Genomic DNA, 14,873 nt, shown 5'->3' with positions numbered 1-14,873 from the left:
TTTGAACCATAATTTCACAATAAAAAGCAAAATCAGGAAAACCCTAATTTTATAAAATTCCTGCATAACCCTAAAATATCAATTTCTGAAACTTCTTTGATTATATATATATCTGTATACATAAAATTCAAAATATAGGTGATAGTTACTTACCTTGGCTACTAATTAAAGACCAGAAACCCGTTCAATTCGCCTCTAAACTCTGTCTAAGATATTTTCCTCCAAACACTGCCGAAACTCAAAAACTCTTCGGCTAGGACTTAGATCTATGTATAAAGATGCTATAGTTTCAATCTCGAGTGATTTGGACGACGGTCGAATCTCCGTAAAGCAGAGAAACGGTGAAGAACGGTCGAAGAACGACGAAGAAGATGAAAATGACAGAAGTAAAAAGAAAAAGAAAACAAATACAATATCTCCACCTCTTGCGTAAAACATATACAGTAGAACCTCTATATAGGAATACTCTATATTAGAATAACCTCTCAATTGTTATACAAAAGTTTGGTCCCAAGTGCTGAGAGTCTTTGTTATACCAACCTCTATATAGGAATAACCTCCCAATTGTTATACAAATAGTCTGGTCCCAAGTGTATTCCTATATAGAGGTTTTACTGTATATCCAAATCTGGCCAATATCCAGTTTGGTCCTCCATCTTTATATAATCTTTTAAAAATTATCCTAACTTTTAATTTACACATAAAACCCTCAAATTAACTCCAAACTTTTTCTATTGCACCAAATTAAATTCACACCCCAATAATTATCATATATACTAATATCAAAATATAAATTCTAGAAATTTAGACACGGACGTGACAGATGAGAAGATCGATTTGGTGATTCTAATATTGAAAATCACAAAATGGAAGAGAAAATCAAGTTTGGAAAAATATACTAGAAATTAATTTCTATAATTTCATTTTAGTTTTTAATTTTTATCTCTCCTAGTCAAGGAATGTCAACAAGCAGAATCGCCCTAACGATTAATGCAATCCAAACTCGATGAAAAAGTTAAATAAGGGTCTAATCCATAATAAAATAAATGATCAATGGCTCAATATGGAAAAATAAATGATAAGGAACTTAATCCTTAAAACAACTAAAGTTCAGGGGCTTAATGCTTTTTTCCTTATGAAAACTCATTATCATGTTTGATTAGTCATATCATTTTTGTCGTAATGAAATCACAAATACATCACTTAATTTTTCTTTATAAATTTATATAATTGGTTTTACGAACAAAAGATGCATGAATCTCCACCACGATTAATTCTTGTATTTTTATTACTAATGGCGAAATACGAAAAGAAAAAAAAACATGATAACATAAAAACAGAAAAAGTACAAAAAAAAAAAAGAAAATATGAAAATCGAAAAATGAGAAAATGAGAAAAAAAGCAAAGAAACATGAAAACCACGAAAAAAACACAAAAAATGAGAAAAAAAAATAGAAAGGAGAAAAAACGAGGAAAACAACGGAAAAGGCGAAAAACAAAAAAAAAACATGAAAACACAAAAAAAAAAAAGGAAAATGAAAAAAAAAATGAGAAAAACGCAAAAAAAACATGAAAATTACATTTCACTAAATAAACATATGTATTGTAATGAGAATTGCACTTTATCAATTTTATTACAACGGAAAAGGCAGATAACATAAAAACCGAAAAAGTACGAAAAAGAAAAAGACATTTACACATTTAACTACATTACAACCTATACATTGCATTACAACATACCAAACCAACTTTATAGCAATATATTCACAAATTCAACTCATTACATGCTTCAAAACACAAAACAAAAAAGAAAAAGACTGAACTATGAGTCTATGAACAAGTACAAAATTCATCAAGTAACAATAATCACTGTGCATCTATCTTTGAAGAAGGAAACGATGCACTATATTCGAAAGAATCTTTGTGATACGGATGGCGAGGACTTCCCTTGCTTGCTTCTTCGTAACTTGCGGACGTAGAAGCCGATTCTGCATTCGGGTTTAATCCAGCAAGTTGCAAGATATTCTCGATTTCCTTCACTACTTCACCCATTGTAGGCCTGTCGGATCCTGATTCTTGCACGCATTTCATTGCCAAATCGACGAACTTGTTTATGCCTTTTAATGATGTTTCCAAACCGATGCCTGGATCAAGAAGTTCGTGAAGGTTGTATAAATCTTTTGTTCTATCCATTGCCATTTTGACCTCTCTTACAATGTATCTCCCTCGTTCTATCGGCCTTCTTCCGGTTAAGATCTCCAACATCACAACTCCAAAGCTATAAACATCGCTCTTTTCTGTTAACTGTTGGGTCATGTAGTACTCGGGATCCAAATAACCCTAAACAAAATACAAAAGAATTTGTGAATTTAATCATCCAAGTTTTTGTCCTAAAAGATTCGGGTAAATTACACCTATGACGACTGAACTTTACCCATTTTAACATTGCGTCCACTGAACTTCAATTCTTAACAGTATGGTCACTGAACTTTACACTTTTTAACACCGGTGGCTATTCAACTTTAACTAACTCCTCAAAATGACCGTTAATAACCTCAAAATGAGTAAAGGGTCATTTTGAGGCGTTGAGTGGCCACTCAACTTTTTATTCTGAGGCCGTCAAGGGTCGTTTTGAGGCGTTGAGTGGCCACCGGTGTTAAAAAGTGTAAAGTTCAGTGGTCACAATGTTAAAAGGCATAATATCCTGTTGGGTCCCCAATCTAAATCTTCAAAGTCAATTAGAACCTTAAACTATTAAAATTATCTATCAGGTCCCTGAACTAAGTTAAAATCATCAATTGAGTCCTCATCCAAAATCATTCATTTGAACAGTTTCAGATTCTCTTCCCCAAATCCGTTTTGAGCCAACACATAGATAATTACAGTTAATGTCAAATGGTCACAGTTTCTGATTTTATGATAGCATAAGGAGTCAATTGATGATTTTTGCTTAGTTCATGGACTTAATTGATGATTTTGATAGTTTAAGGTTCTAATTGAGTTTGAAGTTTTAGTTTAGGGGTTAAAATGAGTGTAATGCCATGTTAAAATGAGTAAGTTCAGTGACCATGGGTGTAATTTACCCTAAAAGATTTTGCAATATTTCATGTTTTGCAATCTAGTTTTCGTGATAGTAAATAAGAAGTGAAAATGTACCAACCATTGTCCCTTTAACTTGAGTGGTAACGTGACCCTTTTCAGTGTCACTCAAAGGCTTAGAGAGACCAAAATCGGCAACTTTTGCATTTAAGCGTTCATCCAGTAGAATGTTGGTTGACTTGATATCCCTGTGAATGATAGGAGGGTTAGCAAGCTCATGTAAATAAGCCAGACCTCTCGCCGCTCCAAGTGTCACTTTAAGTCTCCTGATCCAATCCATCCGGATTCCTGACTTCCCTGTTTGGGTTGCAAATAAATAAAAAGTTTTTAGCATCCTTCTGAGCAAATGTGTGTATACTTGAGTTAGCCATAGCACGTTATCAATGAAGAAATCAGCTGCTGAGTTAGCCCATCTACTTTCGTGATTAGAGAACAAGAAGTTATTATAATCTTTATATTTGATTGATGTTTTAAATATGGCCTTAATAAATCAGCAGCTCCCTGAACTTGTACATAAAAGTAGATTGGCTTATTAAACTTTGTTAGTGTCTCAACAGCTCCCTAAACTTGCTTATTTCGTATGACTAGCTCCCTAAACTTGTCCATAAAAAGTAGATTAGTTCCATGTACTTTGCAAATGTCTCACCAGCTTCCTGAACTTGCTTATTCCGTAACAACTAAATACAAAAACCATCGATCTCTCAAACCTGCAAAACTAACTCTTATAATAGGTTGAAAGGTAGGAGAAGAGAAAAAATTAGCTCTCGAATAGATGAAGATGTATTTTTAGAATTTAGGTTTAATAAGTTTTTGTATTTAGTTGTTACGGAATAAGCAAGTTCAAGGAGCTGGTGAGACATTTGCAAAGCACATGAAGCTAATCTACTTTTCATGAACAAGTTTAGGGAGCGGGTGATATGAAATAAGCAAGTTTAGGGAGTTGGTGAGACACTAAAAAAGTTCAAGGAGCCAATCTACTTTTATGGACAAGTTCAGGAAGTTGGTGATGTATTAGGCCTTTAAATATTGATAAATTCGGTTTCTTTAATCTTGGTCAGACAATAGGATGGAGTAATAAACAACTGAAGATTATAGAATTGGTTCATATTATCTTAATCCGTAAGGCTAAGGAAATACCTGATAGACTATCGCCGAGGCTACCATTTGCAACAAACTCATATACGAGCATTTGTTCACCTCGCTCGAAGCAAAATCCCAAAAGGCTCACTAGATTTTTATGATGGACTCTTGAAAGTAATTCAATCTCGGTTTTGAATTCAACTCCACCCTGCAATGATCCTTGTTGAGCTCTTTTTATGGCTATCAATTGTCCATTAGCAAGTGTTCCTCTATAAACCTGTAAAATAAAGTTTATCATGAAACCATTTTTAGAAAAACTGTAAATTCCAGCATAAGAATGTGAGAAAATAGTAACCTTTCCATAACCCCCAGATCCAACATCATTAGCATCTGAGAAATTGTTGGTGTATTTCTTAAGCTCGTCAAAAGAAAAGCATCTGGCTCCTTTCAATTGAGGAACATGAGCACCTTGGTTCTTGCTTGAATCCCAATGTGCTGCATTTTCAAAATGTAGAGAAACTAGTAAGGCCAAGGAACTCCTTGTCATATGTAAAATGCAAAAAATAGTAAAAGCATTATCATTATTCTACCGAAAGGATTGTTCTGTTCAGTTGCTCTTTTAGCTTTCTTCTTCTGACGATAAGCATAAAACCCTGCAATGAGTAATAATAGAAAAAGGGCAGAACCACCTGCAGCAGCTCCAATTATAATGCCAGTGTTTGATGACTTGTTTGATCCTGTAGAATCTTGTGAATCACAAGTGAAAGGGAACAAAACTGTCATAAAAAGAGAGAAAAATAATGCAATAACTATTTTCATGAATATTCACAGATTGGAAAATACCATCAAAAAACTGATAAACGTCTCCTATAAAATAGAAAGGCCCAAATTGTTTTGGAGGCTTGAAAGTCTGATTACTTAGCACGAAACCGATCTCAGAAAGAACCGTTCGGTTGAAACTAACTTGGCTAGCAGGAAAAACTTGCAAATCCAAATCAAGATACTCAGATGAATCCTTTCTTGGATTGCTGAGAGAAACAGAATCAATAGGCAGTTGATTCAACCTAAAAGAATTCATCATAGCATTTTGGAGAGATTCAAAGATTGTCGAGTTTTCCAAGTCTGAAAATGAAGGAGCCCTGAAAACTAGCAGTCCTGTGTATGGATATGCACATTTGCAGTTGGGACTTGAAGTCTGATTTGAAGAGCAAGTTGCAGGCACACAGTTATTTGGTGGTGTCTTGTATGAAGAAGTAGGTAGAGGAATGGTGCACAAAGTTTCTGAAACTCCTGATTCCTGACAAACTGGGTTTCCCACAAGTCTGCAAGGCCAAACAGATAAGACAGTCTGCAAATACCGTAAAATGCTATGTAATTTGGTAGGAAAGACTGTAAAATGCTACTTACATTACATCAACTGAACTACGACCCGGTCTGTTTGTATACCCAGAAATTTGATTGTTTTGCAAATCAACGACTTGAAGTTGGTTAGCATTGTTTGTCCCTAAATCTAAAGTGCCATTGAGTTTGTTGTTACTTAGCAACCTGTCACAACATGTCCAAATAACTATCAGCCATTGAAATCAATGTTTTTCATCAACATCCAAGAAAGCGAAGTTTAGATACCCACACAGTCTGTAAAAAGGGAAGGCTGAATAAGTCAGCTGGGACCTCTCCTTCTACTTGTGTGGCTTCCATCATTCTGCAGTATACATTTAACAATTATAAGTATTAAGATAAAATTGCTTTTATATATTTTTCCTACTAAAGCACAGGCTTAATAGCAAGGTTTCCATTGAGTTATCAAGTTTTTGTCCCTCCATGAGATGATAAAAAAAATAACATAGAAGGTTAAGAGTGGGACGGAGGCAGAGAGACGTACAATGTTGTCAATGACTGCATAGTTGGAATCCAAGATGGAAAAACTGATGCATTAAAACTGTTATTGCTCATCTCCCTGCAGATGAACATCAAGTTAAAGTATGTAGATAGATAACTGAAGTCATAGTTGATTCTACACGAGAGCTTACAAGTAGAGGAGATTCATCCCACTAAGATCAGGAAAAGGTCCAGTAAATCCATTGTTGGACAAGTACCTGAAATTGATTTCCAACAGAATAAAAATCCCATACAAGGACCTCAACAACCAGAAGTAAAATAATGTGAAGAGTTCTATTTGAAAGATCTAAATGTTTGTGTACTTACAACTCAGTGACACCGGTGAGGTTATTGAGGTTCAAAGGGAGTCCAGTCAACAAATTCCTATCGAAGCGCCTGCAGTCAATATGAGGCATGCATCACAAGCTTGACCAGCAAGAACAGCAATGAGAAATCATTCAATTTTGAGATACAGGTACTCACACAACTTCCAAAGTTTTTACAAGGCCAAGAGTAGAAGGAATACTACCAGTGAGGTTGTTGCTGTCGAAAAGCCTGCCCAATCAAACAATTATTAGAAATGTGAAAAGAAAAGTACAAACAATGTATGGAGTCGATAAAGGTAACATTTACAAGGATATGGGAAACTGGAAGATGAAAAACATCATGCAGATTGAAAAAGCTATCTTACAAGAACTATGTAATAGAGCATATTACTTACACATGTAAAAGAGTCATTTCTGATCTGAAAAGTTGAGCTGGGATAGTGCCTGAGAGCCGATTCTCTCCAAAGTGACTGTTAACAGTTATACCAACATATTAATATAAGGAAAATGATAGATGCCGGCTGGATAAAAGAAAAAGATTTGACATACAAATGCTTTGTATTAACTAGCATATCGAGACCAGGAGTAGTCCCTGTGGAAACTGGGATTGTTCCATCAAGCCTATTGTCAGCCAAATCCAACCAATAGAGATTTGACAAATTTCCGATCGTCGGTGGGATTTTTCCAGTGAAACCATTAGAATTGAGTGATCTGCAGTTAATAGCACATTTACCAGATAGAGATGAGCACGATTAAATGTGTAAGATTTAGTCATAACGCAACAAAGATATATTTGCGAGTTTAAGTCCTTACAGATAAACCAGCCGCTGCAGTGATCCTATTGAATCAGGAAGAGGACCAGAGAAACTACAACCAACCAGGATCCTAGAATAAAAGTGAGAGATGATAAAGTGTATTAGAGGAGTTTAATGACCTGAGTAAATGTGGTGATGAAATAATTAATATAAGCTCTTACAAGTTTGTTAGTTTTTTCAAATTCCCAATTGATGCTGGAAGAGGTCCTCTTAGACCCTTGTTGTATGATAGATCTCTGTATATAGATTCTAATTATCAGAAGAAGAAAAAAAAAATGAAAGAAATCCATCTAATAAGCTCATCATGCATAACCATGACAATCTATACAAAATTTCAACCACTTCTAGTGACAAACAAAAGTTCAGGCGAAAGACCTACAAAATTTGCAGTTCTACTAATAGTGAGATATCTCCAGAAAGCTGCCCCTGAACTCCCATGCTTGACAATGTTCTGCAGTTGAAAACAGTTGGAAAATCTAAAATCAGAAAGAACAGAACATCATAAATTAGCAACATTGTGTGAAGTCTTGCTGATTATTTACATGGATGTCACACGCGAATTCGTGCACTTTATGCCATCCCATCTATCTCCACAAGGGTCTGCACCCACCCAATTAGGTGGTGTGTTCTGCCATATAGACTTGAGTGCATTCAAGCTACTGGCTGCATCAAGACAGGAAAACAAAAAACATTTTAATGATGCCCTATTGTTTAAGATATATTTAAGACTAACAGAAGCTGTAAAATCAAGTTTCTCCTCATTTTTATGTGACCATGGAACTATGGAAGAACCTTCACAGCATACATGAAACCAGTTTTCCCTCCATTACCACATCGGACTAGAAACCTGATGGGAATGGATATCTTTTCACTGGGTTGAGGAAGTGCTTCTAGTCCCATATTTTAACATAATATGACATAGAATATGCAATTATTTTCGGACATTGTTCATTATACTATAAGCAAGTCTACTTAAAAGCAGTGACCCAAAATTTTCATTTAAAAGTTATATAGTCAGTCAAATTTGATCTTGATAAAGCTATAAAAAAGAGACCAAATGAGGATGAAAATATTGCTTTACGAACACATAATAAACTAACCAAGAAAAGAAAGACAGAACACTAATTGCAGCTAGCTTACCATCTCCACTGTTAGTTAGAGCTGCTATGATATAAATTTGGAAGGAAACCAGAAGCAGAAACACCAGAACTCTCAGATTCATCTCTTAATAAAACTCAAAACAACTCTCAGCATTCAATTTAAAATTTGGCATAACCAAAAAACCAAAAGCGAAATCTTATTCAAAAGGGCTTGAAATTGATTTAAAAAGAAGTTGGCTACTTTTCAAGCTGTGCTTTTTCAATCTCAAAACTCAAAATCTCAAAACTCAAAAGGTGGGAAAAGGCTTCAATGGAACCATTTTGATGATATACATCTGAAAATTATATTGACTAATCACCAACTTCTCCATTTTAAATGTTCTTAATATAAAACAAGTTGATGGTTGGCCATGATATCATCCAGAAAGTCAAACATCAAAATTCAAAAACTTTCCCTAAAAATATAAGGATAAATAATTTATCGGTTCTTATATTTTTACCTAAGACACTGTTTAGTCCTCGCAATAATACATTGTTTAGTTATTAACTTTTGTTATATTCAATAGTTTAGTCACTCTATAAGGGACTAAACTGTTTAATAATTCAAATATTTAAGGGGTTAAACTGTTGAATAAAACAAAATTTAAAGACTAAACAATGTTTTTGGTAAAAATGTAGGGTCTAATAAATTATTTACCCAAAATATAATCAAAAGAGTAGATGAATGAAAACATACAGCAGAGAAAAGTAATGTGTGGGAAAGATGAAGAAGAAATGTGGGTCTATTTTTATTAATTAAACATTGAATTCTTCCACCAAGAAAAGAAGAAGGCATTTAATAAAATACCTAATCATGGCAGAAGAAGAAAGGTTCTTATTGGCGGGCTTTACTAATCTATTTTGTTAACCTCTGAAGAGAATAAGAGCTAAAAGTTCCAAAATAAGTTTCAAACACGGAAATAGACTCATTTTTATTTCTGCAGAAAATGACATTTAAGAAGATAATTTGTTTATATCATTAGCGTTCTATGTTTCGTGTCCGTTTCCGTTTCTATTATCGTTTCCTAACTAAATTTTCTTAAAGATAACGTTTTCCGGTATCCGTTTCCGTTTTCATTTCAGTTTAGGTTTCCGTGCAACATATAGACAAAAACTCATTCATCATCATGACTTGTCAGCCTATTTATCAAATTGAGCCACACATATGTTTGACATTTTTCTACTTCATAAACTAAATTAACACATGGTCACATTTCAAAGGACAATTTGATAATTTAATCCAAACTAAATTTATGAAAAGTGGAATGTTTTTCCAGGTTGGAATAAGACCTATTCTAGTTTCAATAATCTAGTTCAGGTTGGAATTATAATAATAGTAAATATCACTGTAATACATATGAACATGGAAGATAGTAAATAAAGACCAAAAGAAAATACACAAGTGGAAAATAATTCCTAACTACCCTGCCTCTTTCGCTTTTGAAATATTCAATGGCTACCACCGGACCACCATTCCACCCTTTTCTTATACTACTTTTATATACATATAAATCATAGGTAGGTTGACAAATTATAAGAGGAGAAGACTTCGGCCTTGTTTGGCAACTGCAACTTGCTATTAATCATTAGCTTTATAATTGATGCAAACAAAGTGACTAATGCCCACACTTCAACCAAAATCCCAATATAAAAATAATTGGACCCAAATCTCAATCCGAAATATATGGCTCAGTATAATGCGATTGAAACGGGAAAAGGACATTTACGAACGATTACGAAATTATTAATCAGTAATCTATGGAACTTACTACTTTTTCATGAGTTATTCTACGCTTTTCAGCAGAGAATCAGTGAACTCACGAAGAAGGAAGAACGATGATCAATTGCTTTCAGAGATCGATACTGGATAGATCCGCGTGAGATGCATTCTTCAATCGAATCGCCGGATTTCGCCCTTCCTCTTCAGTCGCTTGAACAGCTATCGATTGTAATCTTCTCTACTGGTTAATTTAACAAATACCTCTCACGATATATAAATAACAAGTACAAATGGAAGTAAAGGGTACCGGAAATATGTTGGGGAAGGAGGACAGCGCTCTCGAGTTCCTCGGGCGGTAGGCGGAGGACTCCGCCGCCGGCCGCCAACCGCCGCTGTTAACTCCCAAAGCTGAGCACTGTTGCATACTGTGCAAATGATAACTGGCCCCACATTCATCTTATGATTTTACCTTTTACTCTCCTTTCAATGCCTCCCTTTTCTTTGGTATATTACTCATTTAACCTCTTCAACTAAAATTTTAAAATCAATTAGGACTTTAAACTATCAAAATCGTCAATTGAATCTCCAAACTAAACAACAATCATTGATTAAGTTAAATTTTAAAATCAATATAGAACCTTAAACTATCAAAATCGTCAATTGAATCTCCAAACTAAACAATAATTATCAATTAAGCTATTATTGTATTCTAAAATTAGACATATCCATGGACCGGCTCGGCTGGCTTTTATCTAAAAATGCGTAGCCCAAATCCGGCCTTGTTCGCTATTAGTTTAGCCGGACTCGGGCTGGGCTTGGGCTCAAAAATCAAATTTCAAGCCCAACTCATATAAGCCCACTTAAATATATACATATAATTTTTAATAATAAAAAATTAAATTTATACTTACAATATATATATATATATATAGATTAATATATAAAGTATTCATTAATATTAATAGACGTATCGGGTTGAGCCGGATCGGACTATTTTTATAAAAGAAAATTTACATAGGAATTCACTTTTTAATATCTATAATTATATTAAGTCCTAATTTTGAATTATATTAAACTAATTAAATTATATATATAATTTATCCATAAAATAAGACTAAATTAATGATATTTGCTTAATTCAAAGATTTAATTAATGATTTTAATAATTTAAGGTGATAATTAATTAAAGTTTTAATTTAAAGAGCCAAGTGGATATTACACCCTTCTCTTTCTATCACTCTCAGGACTACTACTTGAGTCACTTCACTTGCCAAAAGCAATAAAGATCTAACTTACAAATATTGTAATCCCCTCACTTGGATTACATGATATCTCACACAATATCAGTTATAGACATGCTTTCAATTCTCAATCATATAAACTTCAATCTCATATAAACTTTACATATTATACATAAGAGAAAGCATTTACAATTTACAATACACGTTTAAGTCATTATCCTACATAGAGGATTTACAAAAACAAAAGTACATCACAAGACTCCAAAATGCCTAGATGAGAATGGACTGACACTGCCGGTGCGACCTTAAGTAAGAAGAACTCCACCTAACCTGTAAAATCTGTTGGCAAGGGGTGAGCTGCCTACTCAATAAACATATTACGCATATATGTATACAAAAGTAAGGTAAAGAACACAGATCAAAATATATCATACCAAGTTAGAATTTTCAATAGAATGATATTCACTTAGTATATTAATACTTATTTTAGAAAGGTCTTGCTATACTTAGATAATATATATAAAATGTTCTTTGGACCCAATCTGTATCCCGACTCACTAAATTCGGAATACAATCATCTCTACGGAGGAGTTAAACTCAACTCACATACGCATATATCTCAACACATGTGCTTCCGGCTCACAATATTCGGATAGCACTCTCAACTTGGACCATTTCACATATCCATCTAAGCAAGCTCATATTCATTTCTTATCCAACCATTATCCAGTTCAAGTATGTGCACAAGGCTCAATATGCCGTATTTAATCATAACACTGCAACATACTCAATCATATCACTTCCGTATCAAACATAATGTATCACAAACACTCAAACATTATCCACATCATTCACATCAGATTCAACAACATCTCACACTCAACAAGTTACAAGGTACAATACATCCATACACATATATAAGCAATATGCTTACCGTCACACTTGGTTCGATCTATTCAACACGATCGGGTGTGCGTTCAATTGCACCTTGCCCTCCTAATGTCACATAACATTGATACAATTAGCCTTAACATAAACTTAATGAAAATATAAACTAAGGAATGCTATATGATTTACAAGACACTAATGCCACAAAGTTCATGCAATCTAATCCTTCTGTCTTAGATCATCACATGACCTACTTGCACACATTCTACCATAACATTCTCTATATGAATCCAAATTCCCTGATTCTTGAACCTACTGAAACTAGACATATATGGGTAGAACATATCCAAAATTCACATTAATATCACTTCTACACAATATATGGCATGCAAAATGATTCTGTCCTGTTTCCAGCCAAGAAACAGACTACCCAGCTTTGTATCTACCATAATGCACTCGACCTAGCTCACACTAAGCACAATGGATTATCAAATCCTTTTACAGACATATACTTCAAGTATTTAGGAACACTTTTGTATAAAGAAACTTTCTCCAATTCGGACTTTAAGATCCTCAAAATGCTACATCAACATGGCTGCCTCACATGACATTCAATTTCGAGGCAGTCATGATCCATCTAGGTTTTCTTCCTCTATATATGGAATTAAAGTCCCATATTTTACAGAGGGTTTCATAAAACATATAGGAACATAGTTTATTCTTTATATATCTTCAAATTCGAACAATATCAATATGAAAAACAGGCTCCAAAATGACTGAAAGCAGTACCCTAGATTTCTGTTTAGGGCACTTGATACATATCTTGCATTTGGACAGCCTAAAACCAATTCAAACAACACCAAAACTTAACAAACTCAATAATAACTCATCCACAACAACTTCTATCATCATACCGAGGTATTTCATAATCTCAAACTCATAGAAAACAAGCTAAAACAGCATACTAACCTTCAACTTGTGTCTATCACCTAGTATGCTTCCTAACTTGACTTGTTTGGTTTGAAAATGGAAGAAATTGGTAGAGTTTTGTTTGGAGGGTGTTAGGGTGTGAACAAGGAAGTTTTGATGAAGCTTTGGTCGAAATTGTGGCTGGAATAGATAAAGAATGAGTTGTGTACATCTTTTAACAAGTGAAGAGGTATACTTTGTCTTACTATTGGGTGACATCATGCTTTGTGAGGTGCTTACTTGCTAAACTTCATTTCCAGCCCTCCATAAGTCTAATTTAATTAATTAAGGACATGTTCATTCATTCATTTAAGTCCAAACTGAATTAACCAATCGTTACATCTTAACGATACACTAATCGCCTCCTAATCGCACGGTAATCACATTATGAATACGAAACTTCTAATGACAATGAGATGAATCCAAAATGCATGTATTCAATCATGAAAACATATATGAATATGGGAAGATGTATATGTTGGGGTTTTAGGGATGTTACAAATATATTCACTACTTTTCAAAAATATATATATATATTCACTAAATTTTAGGATAAATTTAAAAAAATATATGTGGTTTAATGTTTTTTCGGAAATCATTCTTATATATATTTCAAAATCGGTGTATTTGGTTATCAATTTTAAAAAACCGAGGAATTTACTTTTAAGAGCATCTTCGATGGGAGGTGTTTGAAATGGTGTTTGATAAAGTTGATGGTGATTGAAAGAGTATCTTGCATTGAAGTAACAAGAATTGTTTAAATTATTATGGCAATGTTGCTAATTTTTAGCAGCTTTTCTTTTTTTTAATATAAAAAAAATGATTTTTTTTTTGAATCAAAATCACTTTATTAATAATAATGTTGAGCCTCCCGATGTAGGATACTCCAAATGAATACAGGACTAGACAAATGAATGAAAGAATTAGCATAGGAACGTGCACTACGTGCCATGGCATGAGCTGCCTCGTTCGCTAACCTTGAAACATGCTTCACCTTAAAACTAGGGTGATTTATAAGAATAGTTCTCACATCACTGATAATCTCACCAAATTCGGTAAGGTCTTTTCGTTGTGCTTGAATAGAGTCTGTAACAGCTTTTGCATCTGTTTCGAAAATGACAGTCGTGTAACCCAATGACATTAGTCATCCCAATGATTTAGTTACTTACTATTTATGGAATTTTATAGTAATGTTTATAATTAAAATGAATTATATATAAAACAATGATTTGTAGGATCATAATATCAACTTTTAGAGTTGTTTGACATTAGAGCATATTTTTTGAAATTGTTTATATTGGAGATGCTCTAATGTTAAAATGTCAATATGACATGAGAGCATTTTTTGTCTCTCCTTCTTCCCCTTCTCCACTTCCTTTTTCTTATTTTTCTTTCATTCTATTTTTAGGAAATTCGAGAATTTTGGAATTTCTAAAATTTTAGGAATTACAAAACTCGTAGAATCCTAAATAAGCAACTATTTTGACTCATTGCTTCAGTCTCGTCTTTGCTATCGTCGAATCTTCACCTATACAAAACACAAAGTAAAACCAAATTGTTTCAATCTCGATTGATCTAGGAAAAAAAATCTAAACACTAAAAACTAACTAAATCCATACCTAAATAGAACATGATGAATTAAAGCTCACACTAGTGCTATAAAAAACCATCAAAGAAGATGAACAAGGTCACACTATCGTTATTGGAATTCATTGAAT

At 33.7% G+C, this 14,873-nt stretch overlaps 1 protein-coding gene across 4 annotated transcripts; it reads right to left on the bottom strand.

The window, feature by feature from the left end:
• Nucleotides 1-1,692: 1,692 nt before the first annotated feature.
• Nucleotides 1,693-10,481, bottom strand: LOC136202654 (leucine-rich repeat receptor protein kinase HPCA1-like). Of its 4 annotated transcripts, XM_065993415.1 has the most exons (20): nucleotides 10,365-10,481; nucleotides 10,107-10,276; nucleotides 7,741-7,861; nucleotides 7,578-7,649; nucleotides 7,360-7,434; nucleotides 7,197-7,268; nucleotides 6,933-7,094; nucleotides 6,779-6,853; nucleotides 6,541-6,612; nucleotides 6,385-6,453; nucleotides 6,210-6,275; nucleotides 6,062-6,136; nucleotides 5,810-5,881; nucleotides 5,587-5,724; nucleotides 5,023-5,501; nucleotides 4,770-4,925; nucleotides 4,535-4,674; nucleotides 4,237-4,456; nucleotides 3,161-3,396; nucleotides 1,693-2,340 (listed from the first exon to the last, which is right to left on the bottom strand). In XM_065993415.1, exons 4-20 carry the CDS (start codon nucleotides 7,634-7,636, stop codon nucleotides 1,867-1,869), a joined length of 2,640 nt encoding a protein of 879 aa, XP_065849487.1. In that variant the 5' UTR covers nucleotides 7,637-7,649; nucleotides 7,741-7,861; nucleotides 10,107-10,276; nucleotides 10,365-10,481; the 3' UTR covers nucleotides 1,693-1,866. The 4 variants fall into 4 exon arrangements, with proteins under 4 accessions (XP_065849487.1, XP_065849485.1, XP_065849484.1 ...); XM_065993413.1 differs by having other exon boundaries at nucleotides 10,107-10,443; XM_065993412.1 differs by having other exon boundaries at nucleotides 10,159-10,443.
• Nucleotides 10,482-14,873: the final 4,392 nt, after the last annotated feature.

This window comes from Euphorbia lathyris, chromosome 8 (assembly GCF_963576675.1).
Source record: "Euphorbia lathyris chromosome 8, ddEupLath1.1, whole genome shotgun sequence".
Taxonomy (NCBI): Eukaryota; Viridiplantae; Streptophyta; class Magnoliopsida; order Malpighiales; family Euphorbiaceae; genus Euphorbia; species Euphorbia lathyris.
This window is presented reverse-complemented; position numbering and strand designations above follow the sequence as displayed.